Source organism: Oryx dammah, unplaced genomic scaffold, assembly GCF_014754425.2.
Source record: "Oryx dammah isolate SB20612 unplaced genomic scaffold, SCBI_Odam_1.1 HiC_scaffold_16, whole genome shotgun sequence".
NCBI classification, from domain to species: Eukaryota; Metazoa; Chordata; class Mammalia; order Artiodactyla; family Bovidae; genus Oryx; species Oryx dammah.
Window position 1 is genome coordinate 36111784 of NW_024070200.1, and position 23884 is coordinate 36135667.

General features: G+C 57.9%; 1 protein-coding gene across 1 annotated transcript in view; it reads right to left on the minus strand.

Annotated features, from left to right (window-relative positions):
- Window positions 1-20057, minus strand: part of CSPG4 (chondroitin sulfate proteoglycan 4) — a 35423-nt gene extending 15366 nt beyond the window's left edge. Inside the window, exons 1-2 of the mRNA XM_040257264.1 lie at window positions 19851-20057; window positions 937-1100 (exon numbers count right to left, since the gene is read on the minus strand). Coding sequence (XP_040113198.1) covers window positions 937-1100; window positions 19851-19938 — 252 coding nt within the window. The 5' untranslated portion in view covers window positions 19939-20057. The remainder of the gene's footprint in view (window positions 1-936; window positions 1101-19850) is intronic.
- Window positions 20058-23884: the final 3827 nt, after the last annotated feature.

Sequence of the window (23884 nt, forward strand, 5' to 3'; positions counted from 1 at the left end):
ACCAGGCCGTGTTCAACAGTGACACCTTGTGGCGGTGAGAAGCAATGGCAGCATCAGATGGACAGAGGGGACCAGAGTCCTCTCCCCACCGAAGTGTGGAAACAGATGGCTCCCCCAAAGATGGACCAAGACCTCAGGTCCTCAAACTCTCCATGGTTAGGGGAAAGCCTCCCGAGACAGCCAGAAGACTCTTTGCAAATAAAACTTGTGGTGACTTGAACGATGAAATAAAATTAAGGAAGCTGTGGGGCTTCCCAGGTGGCTCAGTGGTAAAGAATCCTCCTGCCAATGCAGGAGACATGGGTTCAGTCCCTGGGTCAGGAAGACCCCCTGGAGAAGGAAATGGCTACCTGTTCCAGTGTTCTTGCCTGGAGAACCCCATGGACAGAGGAGCCTGGCAGGCTACAATCCATGGGCTCACAAAAAAGTTGGACGTGACTTAGTGTCTGAACAATAGCAGTAGCATTCCGTTGTTCCATCACTGACAGACAGTGGTGATACTGTCATAGTGGGGATAGAGGGTGGCCAGGGCTTTGCCAGAGGAATGCACAAGGGTGCTGGGACCCAGGAGAGGGGAATCCGCCCAGGTGAGGAAGGGGTGCCCATGCTGAGACTTCGTGCAGGGAATGAATGAAGCTTGCATCAGGCAGAGTAGTGAGCAAAGGCCTGGCAAGAGCAAGAGGCCACGGGATGGCAGAGAATGGAGAGCAGGCGGGGTGCTCAGAACACCGAGGGCCGGCGAGGGGTCGTGGTGAGAAGCGTGGCTGGAGAGCAAATGGGCAGAGCCAGTTCCTGAGGGGGCTCACACAACTGTCCATCTCAGAGCGGGGGCGGGGCAGGGTGGGCAGTGAAAGTGACACGCTCAAGGTCACAGCTGGTGGGTGGGGGTGTGCACTGGAAGCTAGAGAAGGAGTCCAGCAGGGCGACATCACTGACCTGCAGGCGTCCGGAGTAGAGCTGCAGGAGCAGGTAGTCAGCCGGGCCTGCCGCCAGGAGAAGCAGGGCCTCGGGCTGCGCCGTGGAAAACTCCAGCTGTAGGTGTACGTTGGTCAGAGCCGTGGCTACAGGCACCTCCAAGTGGTTCTCTCCGAAGAAGGAGGCTGTGTGACAAGAGAGAGCTGTGGTGAAGTGTGGCCCTGTGTTTGGAGGAGGAAAGGAGCCTCAGGGTGGACGGCTGGGCGGTAGGGAGGGCGCTTCAGGCTGGGACTCCCCCTTGGTTCTCCACGGTGCCCCTTGTGGCCTCAGCTGGTCCCGGCGCCAGAAGGCATGGCCTTGCCTCATGTCCAGCCCGGACCCTGGCCCTGAAGGAGGTCAGACCCAGCAATCCCAAGCATCGAGGTCTCCTCCTTGGGGGTTTCTGGGGCCAGGGGCATCTGCCAGCTCCGGCTCTCTTCCCTTGGGCCCTAGAGGAATCCCCATCCTGGGTCTGGCTCCTTCCTGGCTCAAAGGGAAACCATCACTGGCCTAATCAAGTGGTCCAATGGCCACAACCCCCAGGAATGAAGCTCTAGGAGAACCACTGCTACCCAAACTGATCCCTGCTCAGATTCTTTCTCCGAGGTGCCCATCTGGTTTAGCTCCTGGATTGGCTGGCCACGGCTGAGCCCTGGTGGCGGTGAGTCCACCGAAGAGCAAAGGCTCTGAGCCCAGATGGAGAGCATGTGTGATGCCACACCCAAGAGGGGCCAAAGCTTCCTCCATCACCCTGTATTGCTTCCTGCTGCTTAGCTATTAATGGTCCCTGGTGAGCTGTCAGATCCGGCCCTATTATTTCCACCGTGGCCCGGAAGCCAGGGTTCAGCTGAGTTCTCCAAGCCTGGGTCTCAGACTGAAGGCAAGGCCTAGGAGGGGCTGACAGTATGATGGGCCTCCCAAGACAGGAGGTCATATTTGGGGTTTCCCAGGGTCACTGTGTAGACACCTCCTCTTTTTAAGTTGTCACCCCCTCCAGGAAATTTCTCCAAATGAGCTTCCCTTGGCCTCTAGCCTGCTGCCACAATCTCTGGTCCATTCCTTTCATGGAGACTAGTGCCAAATATAATACTGACTCTGCCTCCTTAATGTCCAGGGCTGGGGTGGGTTAAGGGGAGACAGGAGGGGGTTAAAAAGATGATTCATCCTCCTTGATCTTCTCTTAAATCCTCTGTGAGTCAGTCAAGGCTGTTGGCCTCATTAGGGATGATCTGAAACCAGCCTTCTACGCGTTGTTCCCCGGGGGGGTCTGAGCCAGCTAACATGCACCTGAGGCAGCTGCATCAGCCACTGGAGGAGTCCCAGACTTGTGTGCCCTAAGGGTAGTCAACACGGCCTGTAGAGATGAAGTTCTCCCCTTCAGGCTGAGCTAAAATTCCTTCTACTTATCCCCTCTTGCCAGCACTTGCTGGCCACACCAGAGCCTTCTCTAGAAAGCTAAAAAAAATCAAAGCAAAAGTGCAAAGCCATCTAGGTGGACACAGCCCGGTGGGCCCAGCACATCTCGGTGTCCACGAGGGACAGACCAGGGAACTGGCAGCTGGCAGGCACCTACAGGGGTGTTTTATCTGCAAGGTCACGGATTCTGAGGAACAAAATGCGGCACACTAAGCTGGGGGCAGCCACAGAGCAAGGAGCGGAGGCAGGTGGCCCCCCGTAGGATGGAGCCACCACCACAGCAAAGCTCAGAATGGCTGGCAAGAGATGACCGTTTCAGGAATGTGGTAAGCCAGGTGATGCTGCCCAGTGAGCTTATCTGTACCACGGAAAGAGGCAAAACACACCGATCAGGGCTCCCTCTCTCCCGGAGTGCCTGTTGTTAAACCCTCACTGGCTAACGTGCACTGGCTGGGGGTCCCTTTGCTTCCCAACTGTGTGTGAGTGAGCACAGGCCCTCACCCACACTCCCTTTCACTAAAGGTGGATGTCAACCTGCCAGGGCGTGGTCCAGCTGGGGACCAGGCAGGAACTGAAGCAGCTGGCTGGCTCTAACCATTGAACCACCTGCCTGCAGCGCCCTCCTGGCACGGGGGAGTAGCAGCCTGTTTGGTCTAGTTCTCCAGGCCAGAGTGGGAGGGCGACAGGAAGCAGAGGTGCTTTCCAGAGAGAGCTGGGGTCTGAATGGGCCCATTGAGGGGCTGGGCTCTGCTGTTTCCTGTGGGGCCACGCGGGAAGGGCTCACACAGGCTGCCTTGTGCAGCCGGGAGCCCACAGGCCGGGAAGCCCCCTCACCCCAACAGAGGCTGCTGAGGCCTTGCTGGCTGGGGTTTTGGAAACTCTGACAGTGCCATTCCCCCCATCCCCTGGTCTTCTGCCGCCTCTCTGTCTCTGATGGGTGGCAGTGGTAAGAACCAAGAGTCCCTGTCCTGGGCGGCAGGCCGGGGGAACAGTTGGAGAGGGCCTTCAAATGGAGAAGGCAGGCAGGATAAAGATGGCATGAGCTAGGAATCAATCCTGAAGGGCTTCCTGGGGGAGGTGAGGGTTGTGTAGAGGAGCGGAGAGGGAGGGAAATGGGCAATCTCAGAGGGAAGCAAGGCCAAGAGGCTGGCGGGGATGTACAGGTTCTGGAAATGCTGAAGACAGAGGGGTAGAGAGGAAAGCAGGAGGGGCCACACCAGGCTCGGCAGCCTGATAGGGATGCTGGGGCAGTGCGGGGGAGAGAGGAGGCCTCATTACAGCCTGGAGGCCTGGCCTTGACTCTCCTGGGCCAAGAAGACCCATGACTCATCAAAACACCAGTTCAGGCCTGCAGCAGCTATGTGGGCCCAATTCAGGCCTCAGTGTCACCATTCTGTAAAATGGACACCCCTTCCCACTCTCTCCCACTCCTGTCTGTAGGGATTAGTCCTGGAAGTCCCTTTCTGGCCTGAGGTCTGCTCTCTAAGGTGAGTGCACAGAAGGTCAATGGTGTGGGCTGCTTGGGCAGCTCCAAGCTTTTGGCATGGGGGGATCAGGATGCCTCAGAGGGCCTGAGGGACAAGCAGGAGGGGCAGGATGAGTGCCCCAGGTATGTTTATCTGCCTGGAAGAAGGCACACAGGCGGGTGTCCTGGGCTGAGCAGATGTGTACTCGCCTGTGTGTGCGAGTGTGTGGGTGGCTGCTGGGAGTGTGTTTTGGGTTTGCGTAAGGCTGTGTGTTTGTGCATGTGTGCGCGTGTGGGCCGGGAGCTGCCAGGACAGAGCAATGATTGTGCCCAGGCCTGTCTTGCCCCTCGGTGCCTGCCTGCCTGCCTGCCCTGGGCTCCATGAAAGGGGCAGTGTATTCCTGGAGGGCTGCCACCCCTCCCACCCGGCACCCATCCGCCCAAGAGGTTTGCCGAAGGTGGAGAATCCCACAGCTCCTCGCCCTTCCTGCCCACGAACAGGGCGCTGCTGTCTGGGTCCAGGGCGGGCGCCTCCATCCCTCTTCCTGAGACGAGGGCTGGGGGCACAGAAGGAGTCTGTCTCCATCCCCGCCGCACCCCTTCCTTACACACGGAGATGAAGCCTAGGCCCAGGTCCCCCAACAAGCCACCCCCTGGCAGAGCATGGGTTATGCTGGCATCTCCTGGCTCCCTGGGCTACTACAATGTTTATGAGCGAGGACCGGGTCCCTGTCCCTGGGGGACCCCAAACATGAGGCTTACTTGCATTGTGGTGTTCAGCCCTCCACTTGGCAGCAGGATTTTGGCCTCTCAGTCTCTCTCAGGCTCCCCAACCACCCCCCAGGCCAGGGCCAGGGGCTCAAGCAAAGGTGCCTTTCCAGTCCTGGGGCTGCTGCAGACCCAGCTCCTTCCAGGTCCTCGGAACCCCTGGGGCTGGCCAAGTTTGTCTCTCCCTGTCTCTGTCCCATGACTCCCTTGTCTCTGCCTCTGCTCATCTACTTCTCTCCTTCTCTTGGTCTTCAGCCCCCTCTTCCCCTTCCCATCCTGGCTGTAACTCAGGGCACCACCCTTGCCCTAGGACAGTCCAGAGAGCCAGACCTGCCCCCCCGCCCAGCCCTGGGACCCCCATCCCTTGGTGATGGTTGCACAATATCAAGGCTTTCTGTGGCCCTTGCCTGGAGGAGGGCACTTGGCTTCCACTTACCAGACAGACAACTGAGGCTTTAGAGGAGAAGCAATTTGACAGAAGCTGAAAGCCTGTAGCTCCGGGCCTTGCCGCCTGTCAGAGCCCTGCCAGCCGGGCAGGGGGCCCCACCCCCCCTGGGCAATCAATTTCTGTGTGCCCCGCTTCCATCACATTCCTGGTCGCCTGGGGGCAGCCAGGCAGCCCCGCAGCTGGCATGCGTCATGGGCAGCAGCAGCATTCCTGGGTGTCTGCTGCCGCCTGACTTTATAAGGGAGAAAGTTCGGGAGCCCAGAGCTGCTGGGCAGGATGGCCGGTGGGGAATGCCTGGCCCTGCAGTCAAGGGTGAGCGGTGGGGGACCTGGACCAGTGGATGTGGGGGAGTTCAGCTAGTGGCGCTGAGATGGAGCAGGAGGTGAGAGGTGGGCGGGGAGAAAAGTGGGAACCCATACATTCACTCACTCATCATTCATTCACCAAAATAATAACGTAGCGATGGGAATGGAAAAGGGGAACTAAGTCGAGAGACACAGAAAGCCTGAGAAAGGTATTAAAAGTGAGCTTAAAAAATAAAGACCCCCTCTCCTCCACAAAGACTGAATTCAGGAATCCAGATGGAGGCCTGAGGTAGGAGATGGAGGAAGAAAAACCAAGAGAGAGCAGGCAGGATGTGGGACAGGAGCAGGGAGACCCGCCAGCCAGCTAGGGGAGGAGGGGTCCCGCTCTGGGGTGAAGCTGGGCTTCTCCTCCAGGGCCTCTCAGGGTTTGGCCCCAGGGATGACAGATCCTATTTCTAACCAGATCCTGGGTAGGCAGCGGGGAGGCTGGGAGAGTCCCTCTGAGGGAATCTGAGGGGCTGCAGAGAGCGCCAAGGCAGGGCTGAAGGGCTCTCTGTCTCCCCTCGTTGGGGTGTGTGTGTGGCCCACCTGCGGGCTGAATGCAGCCCTGTGTGCGAGCAGGGATGGGCCGGGTGCTCTGCCCCGTCACCCAGGCTCTCTGGACCTCATGCCTCATCCCCTCCTCTCGCGCCTCCAAGGGGCTCATTTTTTCTTTACCAGCACTGTTCCCAAGCCAGGGAACCTCTGGGGAGGCCCGGGTTGGGTGGAAAGTTCCTTCTGATTCAGAACCAGAGTTTCCGCCCCCAGGATTGCCAGCGAGGCTGATGTTCCCGCCACCGCCCCCTACCATTTCGGAGCTGGGAAAGCGAAAGTGTGGGGATGAGAACTCGACCCCACAAAGCACAGCAGATCCCCGAACGACCTCAGTGGGCTGCACGTGGGCATGAGTGTGCCTGAGTGCAGGTCAGCGCCATGCATCACGGCAGGCTGAGGGCAGGCGTGTGGGCAGGATTCAGTGCCATGGGCCCAGTCTGGCTCTGGATACTGGACCATAACTTCCTGGCTACACCTGCTCCCAGGGCTCCCAGGTGAGGGAGAAGCTGCCACCGCATCTACTCAGTTGCCTGACCTTCCCTCGTCACATCCCACAGTTCCCCAAGCCTCAGCCCTCCCAAACCGAGCTATGACCTTCCACCCAGGCTGTTTCCACTGAAGATAACACGGGGGAAAGTTACAGCGATGACTTCAGGTCAGACCAAAAGGACAATGTAACCTGCCCATGGTGATGACACTGGGGTCATAAAGCCAAGGCTGGGTGGCTTAGCACCTGCCGGGGCTGGCGCCTAGAAGATGCTCACACACCTGCAGACCCACAGCGCTCACGCACTGGCTCTGCTGCCCTGATTCCAGACCAGAGAGTGAGCCAGAGCCACCCCAGTGGCCTGCCAACCACCCACGCCTCTCCTGCCCCGCAAGCCATGGCTGTAGGAACAACAGCTTCTGGGAGTCAACTTCCGCCGTGCCTTCCCTGGTGGCTCATGGTAAAGAATCCACCTGGAATGCGGGAGGCCTGGGTGCAGTCCCTGGGTTGGGAAGATCCCCTGGAGAAGGGAACGGCTATCTGCTCCCAGTAATCTTGCCTCGAGCATCCCATGGACAGAGGAGCCTGGTGGGCTGCAGTCTATAGGGTGGCAAAGAGTCAGGCACAATGGAGCAACTTTCACTGGAGCTAAAAAAGCAGCCTTCTTCTTGGGAGACAATAGCTGTCTCCATAGAGTGCAGGGATGCTGGGTCCTCCTGCCCACCTCCCCATCTCAACACAAGCGACCTCACTGGGGTGAAGACGACCCCGCCCTTCCTCACTCCAAGAACTCTTGAGCTCTGAGACTCCCTCTCGGGGTACTTAATCTCTTCAGTTGCCTTTCTGGCTCCTTGCAAGGCCCAAAAGGCCAAGGCAGGACAACAGTTTCCTTAGCTATTGGCTGATCTCTGACCCTGGTCACTGGCCTTGGCTATCATCTAATCAAGCATCCGGAGGCCACCTGTGCTGAGCGGTATACGCTGGGGAGCATTTCCAATTCACAGACCCCCTGTGGAAGGTGAGCACCCTGGAGAGGAAGCAGGGGATGGGTGGGGGTGGGAGATGCCGAGTTTGGTCCACAGGCACCAACAGGGGCAGGGCTGGTGCCCTGGGCACCCAGTCATGTGTTCCATCCCTGGGGCCACGTGGGGCACAGAGGAAGTGGGAGGGAAAATGAGAGGTTTTGCTGGAAGCAGCAGCCCAGCGTCCACCCAGGCTGGAGGGCTGGGGTGGGGAGGAAGCAGGGCCCTCAATGAAGTCTTTGTGGAGACTCTGCTGCTCCCCGGGGTGGGGCGGCCGCGGTGCAGAGCAATTCCCAGCGGCTTTTCCTTGCCTTGTAATTTGCCTCGTTCTAGGGCGGCTGGGTGGATTTCCATGCCCTTTTCCACATCTCCTTCCCTCCGGCTTTCTTGGCCACAGAAGCAAGGTGGGATCCTCATCTCAATGGGCCTGGGCTGAGAAGAAAGAGAGGGAAGGACCCCGCCTGGCGTCGGGCCTGCAGCCCCCAGCCCCCATCAGGGTCCTTGTGAGGTTGCTCCCATTTTACAGGTGAGGAAACTGAGGCTTGAAGAGGGCAGTCGTCTGTGTTAGGGTGTCAAGATGGGCTGCGGCCAGGCTGGGATTCAAGCCCCCGTGCATGTGGCTCCAGAGCTGGGTGCTGTGGATTCAGGGAGGGGTGTGCGCACACGGAAGCACGGAGGGGCCTGGGGTCAGTTACTGCCTGTGAATCGGAAGTGAGGCATCTGCTTCTGGCCCCAGCAGGAGGAGGCTGTGAGAGCTGGCCCCCTGCCTGGGCAAGACACAATTTCCCCTTCCCTTCCTGTCCTTGGGGGCTCCCTCTCTCAGGGCTGGGGTGGAGGTGGGAGGGAGGGAGCGGGGCGGGGAGCTTCTGCTTGCCATGGGTGGTTTGGCAGCTGGCCTTTCCCAGTGTGGCTGGCTTGGGGCCGGCCGGACCAGGGAAGGACCTTCTTCCAGGCTGGCTGAAGGCGGCACGTTCCAGAAACCAGTGATAAGTGCTACTCATGCCCACTGGGGTCTTGGAGGTCAGAGAAGAGGGTGGAGAGGCAGGGGTGTGGGCTCTGCCCAGGGTGAGATGGGGCTCTCTGGCGGGCCAGCCCCTGTCGTGGCCAGAAGCTAGAGCCCAGACGCCTGTTGCTCATCTCTGAGTTTCCCCATCGTTCTGGGCTGAGAAACCGCTGAGGGCAGGGCTGCCGGAGAGATGTCTCAGGGCTTCCCCCAGCCTGGCAGGCAGATCTTGGAGACAGTGAGTGTGCAAGCTGGGATGGGGATACTGGAAGCAGTGACTGTGGGTTTGGACAGAGGCCTGGCCCCATTTGGCTCAGATTGTGTTCAACAGGCTGAGTGCCTCAGAGAAGCCACCACCATCTGTGCCTCAGTTCCCCCACCTGAAATATACGATAGAGGGGTGGGGTGACCCCACAGACAAAAGTCCCACATCCAGGAGACTGGGGGAAGCAGAGGCTTGGATCAGGGATCACCCACCAACCTATACACACACCCTTGGCCTCTGGCCAGCCCAGGCCAGCAGAAAGTGGCTGGTGAAGAGGTGTGATCACTACAGCAGGCAGAGCACAGCCACCTCCAGCCTGAGTGGTCACAGGCCTGGCTAGACTGGAGGCTCTGGAGGGCAGGACCCAGCGCCTATATCCGCAGGTCAGCTCATCTGCCATCCTGGAGGCCCACACGCATGCATCAGCAGAGGAAACATCGGCACCCAAGGGGATGCAGGGACAATGATGGTGACATGCCCGTAGCATGGCTTTCCCATCAGCACTGCTGTCTGACAGCAGACAGGCCCAGAAGCAAGTCCCTGGTGTTGGTGCTGTGCCTGCAGGAGTGTGTGGCCTCAGAGGGTGGACCAGGAAACCTCAGTGCCCTGGCTGGGGGCCTCTGTGCTAACCAGGATCCACCAAGATCCCCAGACTGACACCCCCTGCCCCACTGCTGGGCAGGCCTGACTCCTCTTGGAATAGTTCCTAGCCTAGCACTCTCACCTGCCAGCTCTGTAGACCCCTCCAGCCTGTCAGCACCCACTGAGCTGAGCCCCATCCCTGGCTCCCTCTCTCCAGCCCCGTACTTCTCCCTGGGGTTCGGGCACTGCCTCTTTGCTCTGGTACGTCTATCTCTGTCCCCAGCACCAAGTCTCCAGGGCTTTGGGCCTGCCTGCCAATGCCCTCTGGACATTTACACCAGGAACATCCATGGGGAGCCCCCCAAACCCAAGTCCACTTGTTCAAGCCAGACTCAGCATCTATCCTCCAACCTGCTAACCACCCAGTGAAGGGCCCATGGGCACCCACTGCTGGGCAGAAATCTGAAAGTCGCTCTGACCGTCTCCCTCCTCCTGACCTTGAATGAACCTCCCATCCATTCAGCCCCTTCATCGTCCTTCAAATGCGTTTCCCATCCTGCTTCCCTGCGCCATTCCGCAAGACAGATGGTCACCATCCCTCGCCTGGCTTAATGAGTTTCCTGCCTCCCTTTGTTAATCGCAGCCACAGTTAGCCTAAACTGAGTTGCTCCATCATCCTCGCTCGCCTGGATGCCTTCTATGGCTCCCTAGTGCCTCCCACCAAGCCCCCAGTGCTCTGGTGTGGCATTGAAGATGCTGGGTGACCCTGTTCCCATCCTGCCAGGCTCTCCTGTTCACTCCTCCAAACACCCAAAGGTACCAGGCTCACCAGACCTTGGCTGTTTTCCCTCCACACCTGACAGGTCTGCACTCCGGCCTTTGCTCAGGCTGGGCCTTCTGCCCAGCAAGCTCTCCTTTCCCTTTTGGCTGTGAAATGCCCTCACGCTCCTTCAGGAAAGACAGGCTCCCCACCCTTCCCCAGCCCTTGGCTCCTTCTCCCGCGTTTGGGGTGCAAAGAGACTCCACCACAGCTTGAGGAGTTGTGTGACTGTCACCTCTCTCTGTTAACACTGTGAGTCTCAGGGACAAGACTGGAGATGCGAGGTGGCGGGAAAGGGAGGAGAAGGCCTGGCAAGGCAGGAGGGGGCCATGTTCCCTGGCTGACCCAGCCGGGAGGGGTTGCACCTGAGAGGCTTGCCCCAGCTCTGCCCCTCCAACTTGTCTTACCTCCGGGCTTGCTTCCAGTCCCCCTCTGCCCTCCGGGGCCCCAGTGCCTGCAGGTTGGGGCAGGGTGGGGAGGGGTGGGACACAATGGCTGGCACAGCGGGGCACTGCCCCAGCCGGGGAGTGCTTTTCTGGGCCTGTGGTGACAGTCTGGTGCTTGTTTTGAAAGAAAATAGACTCTGAGCCCCTATTTATAGCTGGAGGCCACAGCCACAGACAGGAGATGGATGGCGTTTGAGGCTGTGCAGGCCCGTGCGCAGGCAGGGGCCGGGGGTGGAGCCATTCCCAGGCCCCCTGCCCCCCTTTCTCAGCCTCCAAGCAAACTGTCTGAGGGATCCTAACGTTCCCTGGGACAGGATGCAGCCTGCGCTCTGGGGCGGGAAGGAGGGGGCTTGGGTGATGAGGATGGAAATTTTCTCGCAGAATGGGTCCCTGGGGCCCAGAGTCCATGGTGGGAATGGCTGGAGGTGAGGGTGTGTGATGTCTAGGAGTCTAGGAGGTGGAGAAGGGTCTGCGGAGAGCGGGGGTGCCATCTGCCATCTCGACTGGGTGATGGAAGGAGAACATGCTGGGTCCAGAGAGGGCCAGCAGTGGTGGGGAGAGAGACGGAGAGACAGCCTTGGGGAGAGACGGGGAGAGGTGGGGGTGCGGGCCGATCTGCGGCCCAGCTGGCATGGTGAACAGAGGGGAGAGAGGGGGAGCAGGGGAAGAGCTGAAGTGGGGGTCTGTTCCACAGAAAGTCTTCACGGTGCTCTGGGCAGACTGGTCAGTGCGTCGGATCCAGGTGAGGAAGGGCAGGAATCAGGCATCTCTGTGGCCTGTACCCCGGAAGGCCAGGCCTCTGCCTGCTCCCACCACATCCAGGGCTGGAGTGTGCCTGGCAGTGCACGGCTGAGAGGCCCCGGGGTCTCTTTGAAGGCAAAGCAAAGCTGTGGGGGCAGAGCTGATGTTGAAGGGCTTTGTTGCCAAGGTCTCTGAAGGGCTGTCCTGAACAGGGGGGGCGGGGTTGTTCCAGGACTGTTGGGGACAGGTCTGGGTTCTGACGTGCTAGGTGGGGAGTTCCCTGGGCCTGGAGGGGTTCCAAGCTGAGGCGGTGGCCTGGGCTCACACCTGCCGCCGACTTCTATTCAGGCCCCTCCCTTGGTTGGGCCGTTGCGGGGTAGGGGGTGTCTATAGTCCCGGTCATGTGTCATGGAGTTATAGCCACAACCGGTGACTCAGACAGTTAAAAAAGGAGCAGCTCTGAGCAATGAGTCAACTGGCTCTGGAGGGGCTGGGTGGGTCTAGCTGGTACAGGATGGGGTGGTCTGGGTTTATTTTTGGTGGGGTGGGGCTAGGGCCAGGGGGCTGGAAGATGGGAACCGGGGGTGGAGAGGAGCCATTGCTCTCATCCCAGGAGAACCCCAGGGCTCTGTGCCAACTTAGAAAAACGGTTTCTCCATGCCAGGGAGCTCTGGCAGCCCGGGCCGCCTCTCAGTCCTGTTCTAAGCCCAGACTGCCTTGCTGTGTGGACCCAGACAAGCAGCTGGCTCTCTCTGGATAGAAGCAGAGATCTTTCTCCTGCTCCAAAGAGGCTTGAGCTCAGAATTTTAGAGCTGACCTTGGAGAATGGACATCTGACCCAGAGACCCAGACGGACAGAGGTCTGCTCAAGGCCACACAGCAGGGCCAGGTATCTCAAGGGCTGACCTTACACATTTGGCTCAAGTCCCTGCAACATCTCTCCTATCCCAGGGCTGTCAACAGTTGGAGGGGCAGGCCCCCATTTGAGTACCTTCTCCCTGGAAGGGCTCAGCTGGGCTCCAGATGAGTGTCTGGAAGCATGAGGGCCAGATGCTCAGAGGTGGAGCCTGAGCTGGGGACAGGAGCCTGGACTCTATTAACGTACCACCGGGGAGCTGGCCAGTCTTTGCCCAACAGTCTGTTCAGGGGATGAAGGCAGAGGATGCCCGCACACTGGGATCATGGCTTGCGGGGGCCAAGGCTCTTTACCCAGAGAGTCTGTCCAGTTGGCACTCCTCTAGGCTGCTCACCCCAGTCTGCAGCCATTTCCTGAGACCCTCCCTCACCTCTACCAACTCTGCTCTCACACATCCACAGACTCAGGCATCACCTATACCTCTGGTGGGTCCTAGCAGCCCAGGCAGGGCAGAGAGAATCCTCAGTTCTCCATTCGAGATCCTCTTGATACAGATGCAGCCACTGCTGCTTGCTGAATGGCAGTAATAACCCCACAGGAGCTTCAGGGGAACCATCTCACATCATGGGGCCCTGGCCTCCAGCCCCTACCATCACAGGAGCCCGAGAAGGGTGGGCAGAGAGCAGGGAGAAGACAGGCTTCCAGGCTCCCCACCCTATAAAGGTCTTGCTGCCCGCTCCTTCTCTCCATCCCCATCCATCTACTCCTGGGACAGGAGTCATTTGGTCACTCATTCAACAGATTGGTTGTGCTGCATCTTGGCTCAACTGTCTCTATCCAAGGGGCCATTAGGCTTTGGGGTGGGGCTCGGAGGGGCTATTCTGCTTCTCCTCATACAGGACAGGTGTGTGGACCTCAGCCCAGTGAGTCAATCAAATGTAGCCTCCCCCCACCCCCCTGCTCCTTTTGAAGGGTCCTGGGCTGGCTGGCAGGCAGAGGCTGGCTTGACAGCTCCATTTTCCACATCACTTTGCCCCAGACAGACCGTCTTTTAGGGCCACCTCATCCAGTCCCTTGCTTTGGAAACTTTCTCAAAGATTCCTAAGCAGGAACCCCGCACTCCCACCTTGCTCCGATGATGGGTCTGCCCCTCTCCAGAAGAAGATGGTAATAACAGAATATTAGCAACCTCAGGAGCAGGCATCTACTGAGCATTTACTCCAGACAAATCCTCAACACACAGGAGGTAGGAATTATTTATCCTATTTTAGAGAGGAGAAAACTGAGGCTCAGAAAGGCCTGGTCACTTGCATTGAGTGGCTGGGTGGGAACTGAATTCTGAGTTGTCTTCTACCGTGTTCTTGACCAGGTGAGTCTGGCCTCCTGCCTCCCCCAGCCCTGCAGAGCTGAGGACTCAGAGGAGGGAGAGGTGGGGCCTGAGTCAAGATGCCGGGCGGGCGGGAGGGAAGAAGCTTACTCTGAGCTGCTCCAAGACACCCAAAAAGGGTGATTCGTTCCTTCCCTCACGATGGTGAGAAGTGTGTGTGTGTGTGTGTGTGTGTGAGTGTGTCTGGGCCTGAGGCTGGCCTGGCTGACCTCCAGCTGTAGGAGAGCTGTGCCTGCCCCAGTCGCTGTACACAGGGAAGGGGCAGGGAGGGGCTGGAGTCGTGGGAATCAACATCCTGGGCCCACTGATATTTATAGCTGCCCCCTCTTGAAATATGGGGAGGAGGGCCTGCTCTTAGGTGGGAACGGAAGTTGGTCTCCTTCTCTCCGCCCCCTAGATCTTCCCAGAGAGCAGGATGGCCCAGGCTAGGGGCCCTGGCTGGGTGGTGGAGCTGGGGACTGTATCCTGAGCTGGGGGCTTCTCCCAGGCTGCTTGCTTGGGGGCTGGATACTCTCCTAACAAGCTCCTTAGCCAGGCTGTTGAAAGCACTCTGTGTGTGTGTGTGCACGTGTGTGCAAGCATGCAGACACACACGTGCACACATACCTACTAGGTGTCACATTGATGGAGGTCACAGAACAAGGGCAGGGTCCAGGTAAGAGTAGGGGGAGAAAGGCCTGTAACCCCACAGAGATGGAGGGTAGGGCCCCAGCAGGGCGGCAGACCAGGCTGCAGCCCGCAATAATCAGTGGCTAGAAACGGCAGCCCAAGCAGGGGGTGGTGCTGGAGCTGAACCTTGAAGGATGGAGAGAAAAAGAGAGACCAGCTGTAGGCAACAGCGTGGGCAGCGGTGGAAGGGTCCCAGGGATTACGGATTGTTATCTGATGGTCTAGTGCACCAGCCAGACGATGGGACACAGCATAATCCTTGAACGTGGATCCCAGCTGATCTACTGGGGAGAGAGAGGGCCCAGCCACAGCTCTGGGTCCTGCATGCAGGTGGCACCACAGTGGGTGCTGTAATCTTGATTTGTATTCTTTGTAAGCCAGGAAGTCCTCTCTTGTATCTGACCTGGCTCTCCCCTGCTCTCAGAATGTTTTAACTCAAAGCAATTAATTAGTTTTTACGGAGAAGGCAAATGGCACCCCACTCCAGTACTCTTCCCTGGAAAATCCCATGGATGGAGGAGCCTGGTAGGCTGCAGTCCAGGGGGTCGCTAAGAGTCGGACATGACTGAGCGACTTCACTTTCACTTTTCCCTTTCATGCATTGGAGAAGGAAATGGCAACCCACTCCAGTGTTCTTGCCTGGAGAATCCCAGGGATGGGGGAGCCCGGTGGGCTGCCATCTATGGGGTCGCACAGAGTTGGACACGACTGACGTGACTTAGCAGCAGCAGCAGCAAGCCTTTTTTACAAAGCCACAGAACGTTTTATCAAAACTGTATCTTACACAAAACCTCCATCTATAAACATATGTTCATGGGACTGCTATGCATGAATCAGGGTGGCACAAGCATCCTGTATTCCCAGATATGGGAATGTAAAGTCCTGGAGCACCTCGGACACAGTCTGAAAATCCCTGGTTGGCTCAGTGATCTCTATGCCCCTTGTGGGCCCCGTCCTGGGCTCTGCAAGATTGGGGCAACCTCAGAGAAAAGCAGAGGGGAGGTCTGCCCTCTGGGAGCTGCTGGCCATATGGGAGAGGCCACACCCAAACCAGGATACAAGGACAAGGAGCTGAGAGGCCTACCACCCATCCTGCTAAGGACTTGCTGTCTGACTCTGAGAAAATAGCAGCCCCCTCTGGGTCCTGATTTCCCTGCGAATATCATGGGGGAGCTGGCCTGGGCTGGGGAGTCTCTGCAGTGAGGTCTGGGAAGGGAAACCACCTCACTGACCACCAGGACACTTAAACCATGAGAGACACACACTGAAACAGTTTAGCCTGAGCAGTGGTGGGACACCTGGCTGATACCCATCAGCACTGGCAGAGCTGGCTCTTTGGCAGGCTGGGAGCGGCAGGGGTGTGGGCAGGAGCTGAGTGGGAAGAAGGAATGGTCAACAGGAGAAACGCTGTCCAGAACATGGGTGAGCCATGCCACCAAGCCACTGTGACGGCAGCCCCAGGGCACTCCCCTGCATCTGAGGCAAATGTGGCTTCTTTTGCCATCTAGCTATTAGGGGTGGGGTGGTAGGCATTCTTGAAGAGGATCTGCTTGTGCCGTGAGGAAGTGGGGAGGGTTTAGAAAGGTGAGGGGCAGTTGTTGGAGGGGTCTGGGAGATGGACACAGAGATCTGGGGTCCTTAAGGGACTGTCTTTCTCCTAAAGACCTGTCTCTCTCCCCTGGTGGGGGGCTGCCCACCTGGCCTGAGCTGTTTTGGGGTGAGTGAGAACACCATAGCCCGTGTGCCCAAAGAGTGGCCGGAGGCTAGTTCCTGATGTTCTCAGAGTCTCTGTTTCCATATCTGTAAAATGGGAATGTTTTGTGACTTGCAGAGCTGCCATAAGGCTGCAGGACAACATGGCCAGTGCCCACTCAGGGGCTTTCTCTGGAGTTATGGACCCTTCTGAGAAGCAGAAAGAGCCACGAGGCCCTACCCTAGGGAGAATCCAAGTTCAAAATTGTTCATATGAATTCAGTTCATTCAAAAATTACTCACATATATTCAGTAATAATGGTACTACAGTTCTTTTGAAACACACCCTAAACCTGCACTTGGAGAAGGAGTCTTTTATTATTATATTTTCTTGGTCTCATCTCAAAGCATGTAGGATCTTAGTTCCCCAACCAGGGATCAAACCTGTGCCTTTTTCATTGCAAGTGCGGAGTCTTAACCACTGGACCACCAGGGAGGTCCCTGGAGAAGGAGTCTTAACTCTTAAAGGCTCTATAGTACAGGGCACACGCTGGGTCAGGGCATGTTAGAAGCAAAAGGGCAGCTGGATGGGGTGGGAGTGGGGAGAGGTAGTGAAAGAGCTGAGGGACCTGGAAGGGAGGAGACTCAAGCCCCAGACCCAAAGGTCCCCTTGTTTACTTGCTCCTGGCACTGAGTAGGAGCCTCAGTGCAGCTAAGCACCCTTTGTCCCCCATCTTGTCCTCACCTCTTTCCCTGAAGGCTCCACCCAGCCCAGGTCTGGGAGCTGGTTTTGTACACGTTTGCGCAGGCCCACAGCTGTGTACGCCAGTGTGTGTCAGGGCTGTTTCCAGTTCCCCCGCCCCCCCCCCGCCCCCTCCTGGGCAGCACGCCCAGTTCCCTATACACTTCCTCTGAGCGCTCTGCAAACCCTACTCCCCTCCCGCCCTTCGTTGGCTGCCTGGCCCACCTGGCGCAGCCCCCTCCTTGGGCCCCCCAGGCGGGCAGCACTGAAAGGCTCTTCTTGTCTTGGCTGGGCAGGCAGGAGGGTGAATGTTGGGAAGAGGGGCTCAGTTATACTTGGTTTTGGAGCAGCACTTTCAGAGTCCGGGTGGGCTGGGCCGAGGGCACTGGCCCCTGCCCCGCTCTAGAGCACTGGAGCCCCAGTGTACACACACACAGACACACACAGACACACACAGACACACACACACACACACACATGACTCAGAGGCTGTCTCTGTCTCCAGTCAGAGATGGTCCCCCAGACCATCCTTAGAGGCAACAGAGTCTACCCTGGCTCAGTTCCTTGCTTCTGATGCTCCCCTGCCCCCACCCTAGCCCTGCTCTCTAAGACACCCCCATCAGTCCAGGGCCCTCACCCAGATGACACAAGAACCCTCTCCACCTGGCACTCCCTCCTGAGTCCCACTTGTGCCCCTCATCTTCTGCCTTTCAAAGTTAGCTATGCGAGGCAGGCAAGAGGTGCAGAGCCGCTAGCCCCGTGTGCTCTGTAGCCACTCGGACCTCCCAGATTTGCTTGTGCTATATCCCCCTACTGGAACCACAGCAGCTCCAACTCAATCTCCCCAATGCTTGTGGCTCTGCTGGGACTCCCACAGGGCTTAGAAGGGAATGGACACCACACCTATCATGCATACTGGCACAGGGGCCGAAGCTTAGCCGACTGCGCAGGTGGGGAGCCCCCACAAAGTGTGACTGGGGGGTCCTCCTGGGCAGCTGGGCTTCTCTGCGGGTTAGACCACTTTGCTTCCTCCCTGGGCCCTCAGTTTCCCTGTGTGTACAATTGGAAGGTTGGCCCAGGTGGTCTCCAAAGGTGCTTGACTCTCAGGCCCCATGACCTGGATGCTCTGGAATGTTGACGAGTGTGGGGAAAGCATCCCAGTGTGCCTCACTCTGGTACCTGAGACTCAGAGGCTTTTGGGGTAGGCTTCTGGTGTCCAAGAGAGGTGGGAGTGATACATTCCGCGGGTAGGGGCTGCCCCTATTGCAGAGACCAGGACAGGGAGCTAACCCAGGCCTGGGGACAGAGAGGGGCTGCTGGAGGGGAGCTCAGACTGGGAGAAGGACAGGGTACTAGCTCACCCACCCCCTCACCACTTCCAAATCCCTCCTAAAGGAAGGGGTTGCTTGATGTTTTTAACCCCACTGGCTGCTCTCCTCTCTAAAACCTACACTGGCTCCCTACTGCCAGCAGGGCTTAGGCTGTGAGCTGCATTTTGCCATTTCAGGTTTCTGTGCCCCACCCCAATGGCTCTTACTGGCTTGTGCTCAAAATATACATGCCTTCCATCCAGGCTACTGGCCTCCTTATCTCCGCTCATACCCATCTCAGAGCCTGAGCTCACTGACCCCCTTCCCATCCTCCAAGGCTTAGCTCAAAAATCACCCGCTATCCCGCCTTAGTTTGCCTCTGAATTTCTTTTCACCACACTCCTCGTCTGGATCTTTGCAGACACGCTAGGAGTTGCTGTTTGAGTTTTAATTTGCTTTTCTGCCTTCTGAATGAGTCCAAGTCCAGTCTGTATTTCTGTGCACTCCCGACTGCCCAGCATGATGTCTGCACGTTGTTGATGCTGGGAAGGTATTTGGGAACGGCTCTCAGTTGAAGCCCAAGGAGGTGGGTCCTGGAGTTGCTCCTTTGGCTAGAGGCTGGGGGCTGGGTGTGTACCCATCTCTCTAGCAGCTCAGATGCCCCCTTCCCATCTCTCTAGAGGCTCAGCCTATCACCCACCCCCTGAGACCTTGAAGGATGGGGTCCCTGGGGATGGGAACAGGGAGCCTAGGGATCAGCTCTGACTCACTCCAGTGGGGGGCTCTCCCCTGACTCATTTCCCTTTTGGGTACCATGTGATTACTATCCATTTGAACTGGCTTCCCCATCTGATGGGGAGAGGGGTGTGGCCTAGGTCCTTGGAAGGGAGACTCAGGCCCTTCTTGGGCTCAAAGTTGTTCTTGGGAATGGTCCTGAAAGACGTAGGCTGAAGCACTGATTCATACATACATGGGTATTAATGACTGATGGGCCCTGAGGCCACAGTTCTTAAGGCGTAACTAGACCATGCCTTCACTAAGGGAAGAATGCCATAATGGTGGGATTTCTGGCATTGGAATAGAGACTGGATATGTCCTAGCACCTCTCAGACGGCATTCCATTTCTGCTGGAGTCAAGCACCAATGGCTGGGACAGAGAGGTGTGCAGGGGGTCGCCCAGGGCTGTCTGAGGGGCGCCAGCCCTGCCTCTAGGAGGCTGAAGAGTGGGTGGTCTTGTCTGTCACCAGCTAGGCTTTCTCAGTGAGGAGAGAGAAGACAGGAAGGGGAGGAGGGGGTGGTGGTGAAGACAGAGAATGCACCCGGTAAAGGGGAGCAGGAGCAGAGTGGGGCGCAGCTGGAGGAGACCCAAGGATGCTGGAGGAGGTGGCAGCTGGGGTGCATTTGGGGCCCCACACAGGGTGGGGAGGGTGGCTTCCTCCCTGCCGCCCACCTTGCAGCACTCCCCGTTCCTGGCCTGGGTGTTGGAGGTGGGGGACGCCCTGTCACCAGGTATCTTTTGGGCACTGACTCAGTCACAGAGAGCCTGCTGGACACGGGGAGCCCAGGCAGCACCGGGGTGTCCCCTCTGGGTCTAGAGGACAATCCTGCACAGAGCCACGCCCTAGGCAAGCGACCCAGGGGCCAACCTCAGATAACCAGAGTCCACTTGACTCCGAGATGGAGAGGCATCGCTGGGGATCCTGGCTTCCCTGGGTGGGGGGTGGTGCTGCCAGAGACCCCAGCCAGGGATGGCAGAAGTGTAGCCCCCTCGTTTCCCCGTCTGGGGGCCACTCCTGGGTCCTCCTGTCCCTTTTCTCTGCCTAAGAAACCCTCCACCACTCCACCAGTCTGGGTCGGGGTCTCCGGCCCCTCACTCACCTGTGGATGCTGGTCCCACCAACACAGCGAAGGTCAGAGCCAGGGCCAGGTCGAGGGCTGGAAGCGGGACCCGGGGACCCCAGCGCATCGCGGCGGCTGGCTGGGCAGCGGGAACTTGCGAGGAGCGGAGTCCGGAGCCTGGAGCTTGGACGCCAGAGTCTTCGAGTTGAGAGAACTGGCGCGGGCTGGGGCTCCCGGGCGTCCCGCCGCCTACTTAACGCCGGGGCGGGGCAGGCGCCGACCCGCGCTCCGGTTTCAGGCCGGGGCTCTCCCGGCGGCCCCCCCACCCCCAGCCGTCTTAAAGGGCCCGTGCTGGTTCTCCTCCCCGTCGAGGGTGAGAGGATCCTTACAGCTCGGTCAGACCCAGGCTCCAACTTAGAGATTCAGAACAAAATCCCAGAGGAGCCCGGATTCCCCGGGGCTCCGACTCGGGGGCTCCGACTCAAGGGCTCCCGGGAGAACTCCTCTGGGAGGAGACGTGAGCTGGGCTGGTCCCCTCGCTTCTCTGCCCTCTGCTCTTGCAAGGACTGTGGGTGGGGGGCGTCCTCACGCCACGTCCGGGAGGAAGGACAGACGCTCTCCACCGCACGGACTGCTTTGGGGCTGCTTTGCCTCTGAGGGGTCTTCAGAACGCCATTTCGCCATAGAAGCACCAGCCTGAGGTTCTGTACAGCTCTGTGCCCACTGGCATTGCCTCTTTGACCTTTTCTGCCTCAATGACTGAGTCTGTAAAGGAGAGATGTTTTAGATTCTCCCACAAGGCAGGAGGGATTCTCAACTCCATGGGATCATTTGCCTCAAATGGAGCCTGCCAAGTGGCTGTCAACCACTCCTGCCCTCATTTCATGGAGGAGGAGACTGGCTCGAGCTGGAAGTGGTTCTCGAGAGGCCCCCAGATGGATAGTAAGTACCTGGTCTTATGGGACCAGAACCCAAGGCCTCCTGAATCTGGTGTTTCAACTTCCTCTGGGGCTGCCTCCTGGAAATCTGGCCCTGGATTTAGCACCTACCTAACAGTTTCAGGCTGGGGCCCTGCTCCTCTTGGCTCCCTCCCAGGCAACAATCTCAGCCTTGTCCCAAACAGGAGAAAGGGCAATGTTACTGTAGAGCTTCTGACATCAAGAGGCTCTGCTTGCCCTCTGTCTAATCCCAGCATTGGCATCGCCTGGCCTCGGTTTCTTTGTCCAGCAAATGGGTGGAAGAGAACCCCTGGAGTGTCTCCCCTCTCTTCCTCCATCAGAATCTGTTACCCTTGCCTGCTTTAGCCCACCCCCAACCCCATTCCACCACTCACTCTGTCCTTAACCCTTCCCCTTGCCCAGTGACAGTCCTACTATGTGTGTACGGCCCTTCAAAGTTTGCAACAAAATTGTGCCCCGTTCTGCAAATGAAGAAACTGAGGCTGAGGGAGGTTAAGGGACTTGAGCAAGTCTACACAGCTTCCCTGGTGGCTCAGACCCAGCTTTCATTCCTGGGTTGGGAGGATAGAAGGGCATGGCAACCCACTCCAGTATTCTTGCCTGGAGAATACCATGGCTAGAGGAGCCTGGTGGGCTACAGTCCATGGGGTCACAAAGAGTTGAACACAGCTGAGTGATAAACACTTTAACTGAAACAGCTGCTAGGAGGTAGAGCCAGGTCTTTGCCCCCAAGCCCACAGCACAGTGGTAACTGGGGCTCTGGGTTCAAATCCCAGCTCTCCTGCTTAGCTGTCCAACTTGAGCAAATCACTCCACTTCTCTGTGGTTTTCTTCTTTGTAAAATTAGCTTTATGAGGATTAAAGTCTTTAACGTACCTCAAGTGCCTAGCCTGGGGTATACAGCAGGTGCTCAGTGAATGCTTGTCTTTTTTTTCCCTCCTTGCCCTGTAGGCCTGCTGCACATCCTATCTGGGTCTCACAGTTTGCATGTAACTTCCAGAGGCAGCTGTACACAGTAGGTACCCAATAAATGCACGCTGGCATTGACTTAGAAGCCAGTTGCTGCTGTTCTGGGAGAATTTTGGCAAACCTAACAACTCCCCTCCAGTTCACCCTCGGAGGCCTGGGGTGGCCGGGCTGTTCTCAGCTGGTCTTGGTGGCAGTAAAGCCATCAGTTCCATACTTGTCCCTTGTTTTTCCTTCTCGCCAAGTCAGCAAGGCACCTGGTCCTTGTTAGGAACTAATTACTGGCCGAGTATGGGCCCCAAGTTGCTGGGGCTGCTGAGAAGACAACATTTGGAGGAAGAGCTTTCTTCTTAGGAATGAAAAAAAAAGAAAGGAGGAGAAGACTTTTGCTTCTTTATGAATCAAAATTATGGGTGGAGATTTCCAGCCACCCCATCTGCCCATCCTTCCCCCTCCCCATCTTCTCCCATTTCCTCCCCAATCCCCACCCACTCAGATTTACCCACAACTACCAGGAGTTATTTGTCTGTGGAGCCTCCCACCCACAGCTTAGATTCAAGTTGGGATTAGCTTGCAGCCTCCCCCTGCCTGGTTGCTAGCTGGGGAGAGAAACACAGGCCTGGAAAAATAATGGCAACTGGCAGGGCAGTAATAACCCACTGTCACTTCCCTGCTCGGGCGTCTCAGTTTACAAAACATTCACCTGGTCTCTTGACAACCCTGGGAAGTGTGTGTGTTGGGGGACAGTGTTCTCTTTTCACTGATGAGAAAACTGAGGCTCTAGCGGTAAAGGGATGCTGGGGCACTAGAGCACACCTGCCGGGCCTTTGTTCAGCCTGTAGCCTGGGACTTGAGCCCCGGATTGGTACTGAGCAGCATCATACCAGGAAGACTGGCGGAAAGTTGAGGCCTTTTGTCTTGAAACTGATCCCTGATCGCCTCTTATCATCTCAGGACAAAGGCCATTGTTGAGCAGTGCCTGCTCCTCAATTGTCCCCCCTCCCCACCAGCCTCCTCAGCGTTCCCCCCACTAAGGCCCCTAAATCCTCATCTTGAGTAGAGCCCACTAGGACCTCCCTAGCATCCTCAAACTTCTTCCTCTGCCTTCTGACTTTCTCTGGCGTGGGTTCGCCAGGTGTCCCTGGTGGCCATCCCTGATTGCCCCTGCCTCTCTGGCCATATCTCACCATCCTCCAGGAAGTCCTCCCAGCCTTCCTTCCCACCTTGACCTCCCTTTTCACAGATGCCCTCTGTATTCTCCTAGTGCCGCCGCCTCCCCGGGGCACGCCGAGTTGAGACAATACTTCCTGTCTTCTCAGTAGATTTCTTCCCAGCAAAGCACAGGACAGGACACCCAGGATGGGGGGAAGAGGAAGACCTAGGACACACTTGAATGAAGAAGGATGCCCATGGCTGAGGGCTGAAGAAGTCAAAATGCTGCCTTAGTTTCTCCAAATGATGTGCCTCCAGGAGGACAGATGATAGAGCCTCGCATCATGGGCTTCTCCACTGTAGAGTTCAGTCAGGCGTGCTGGCCAGGTCCTCCCGGTCACTCCCATCCTTAGGCTGCTTGGATGAAGAGTGCCCGCTCTGGCTGTGGCCGTGGCCGTGCCATGCCTTGGGTGGGGCCTGGCACTCTGGGTGCCTCTGTGTTTTGTACCCTGACTGCCTGGGCCCCACCCAGGGAGCCTGTGGCCAAAGCCAGATTGGGGGTAAATGGCGGGTGCTTGTGCCCCAGTGGGGCAGAGCCTCAGCTCCCGTTGCCCAGGTCCTCACCTCAGGGAAGTTGCCTTCCACCACGAAGGATCTAGTACCCAGGGCACTACTGTGCAGTTGGGGCTTTGGCCCTCAATTCCGTGACCCTGCAGTCATGTGGCCAGGAGCTCCACGATGGTGGGCCCCAGGCCTGGGCCCCTGACCCGGGGCCTCTGCTAGGAGTGGCCTTGCTCCCGCTCCTGGCTGGAGGCATCCATGGGGCTCCTCCAAGCGCAAGGCAGCCAGGACGGGAGGGGTGGGGCCTGCTATTCCCAACAATTACACAGTTCAGGAGCTGAAAAGTTATGTTTGCTGCCCTTGGGAGCCGGCTGTGGGCTGTGGATGGGAGGCCTGTGGCAGGGTTTCTCCTGGCCAGGCGCAGGCTCTCCCCGG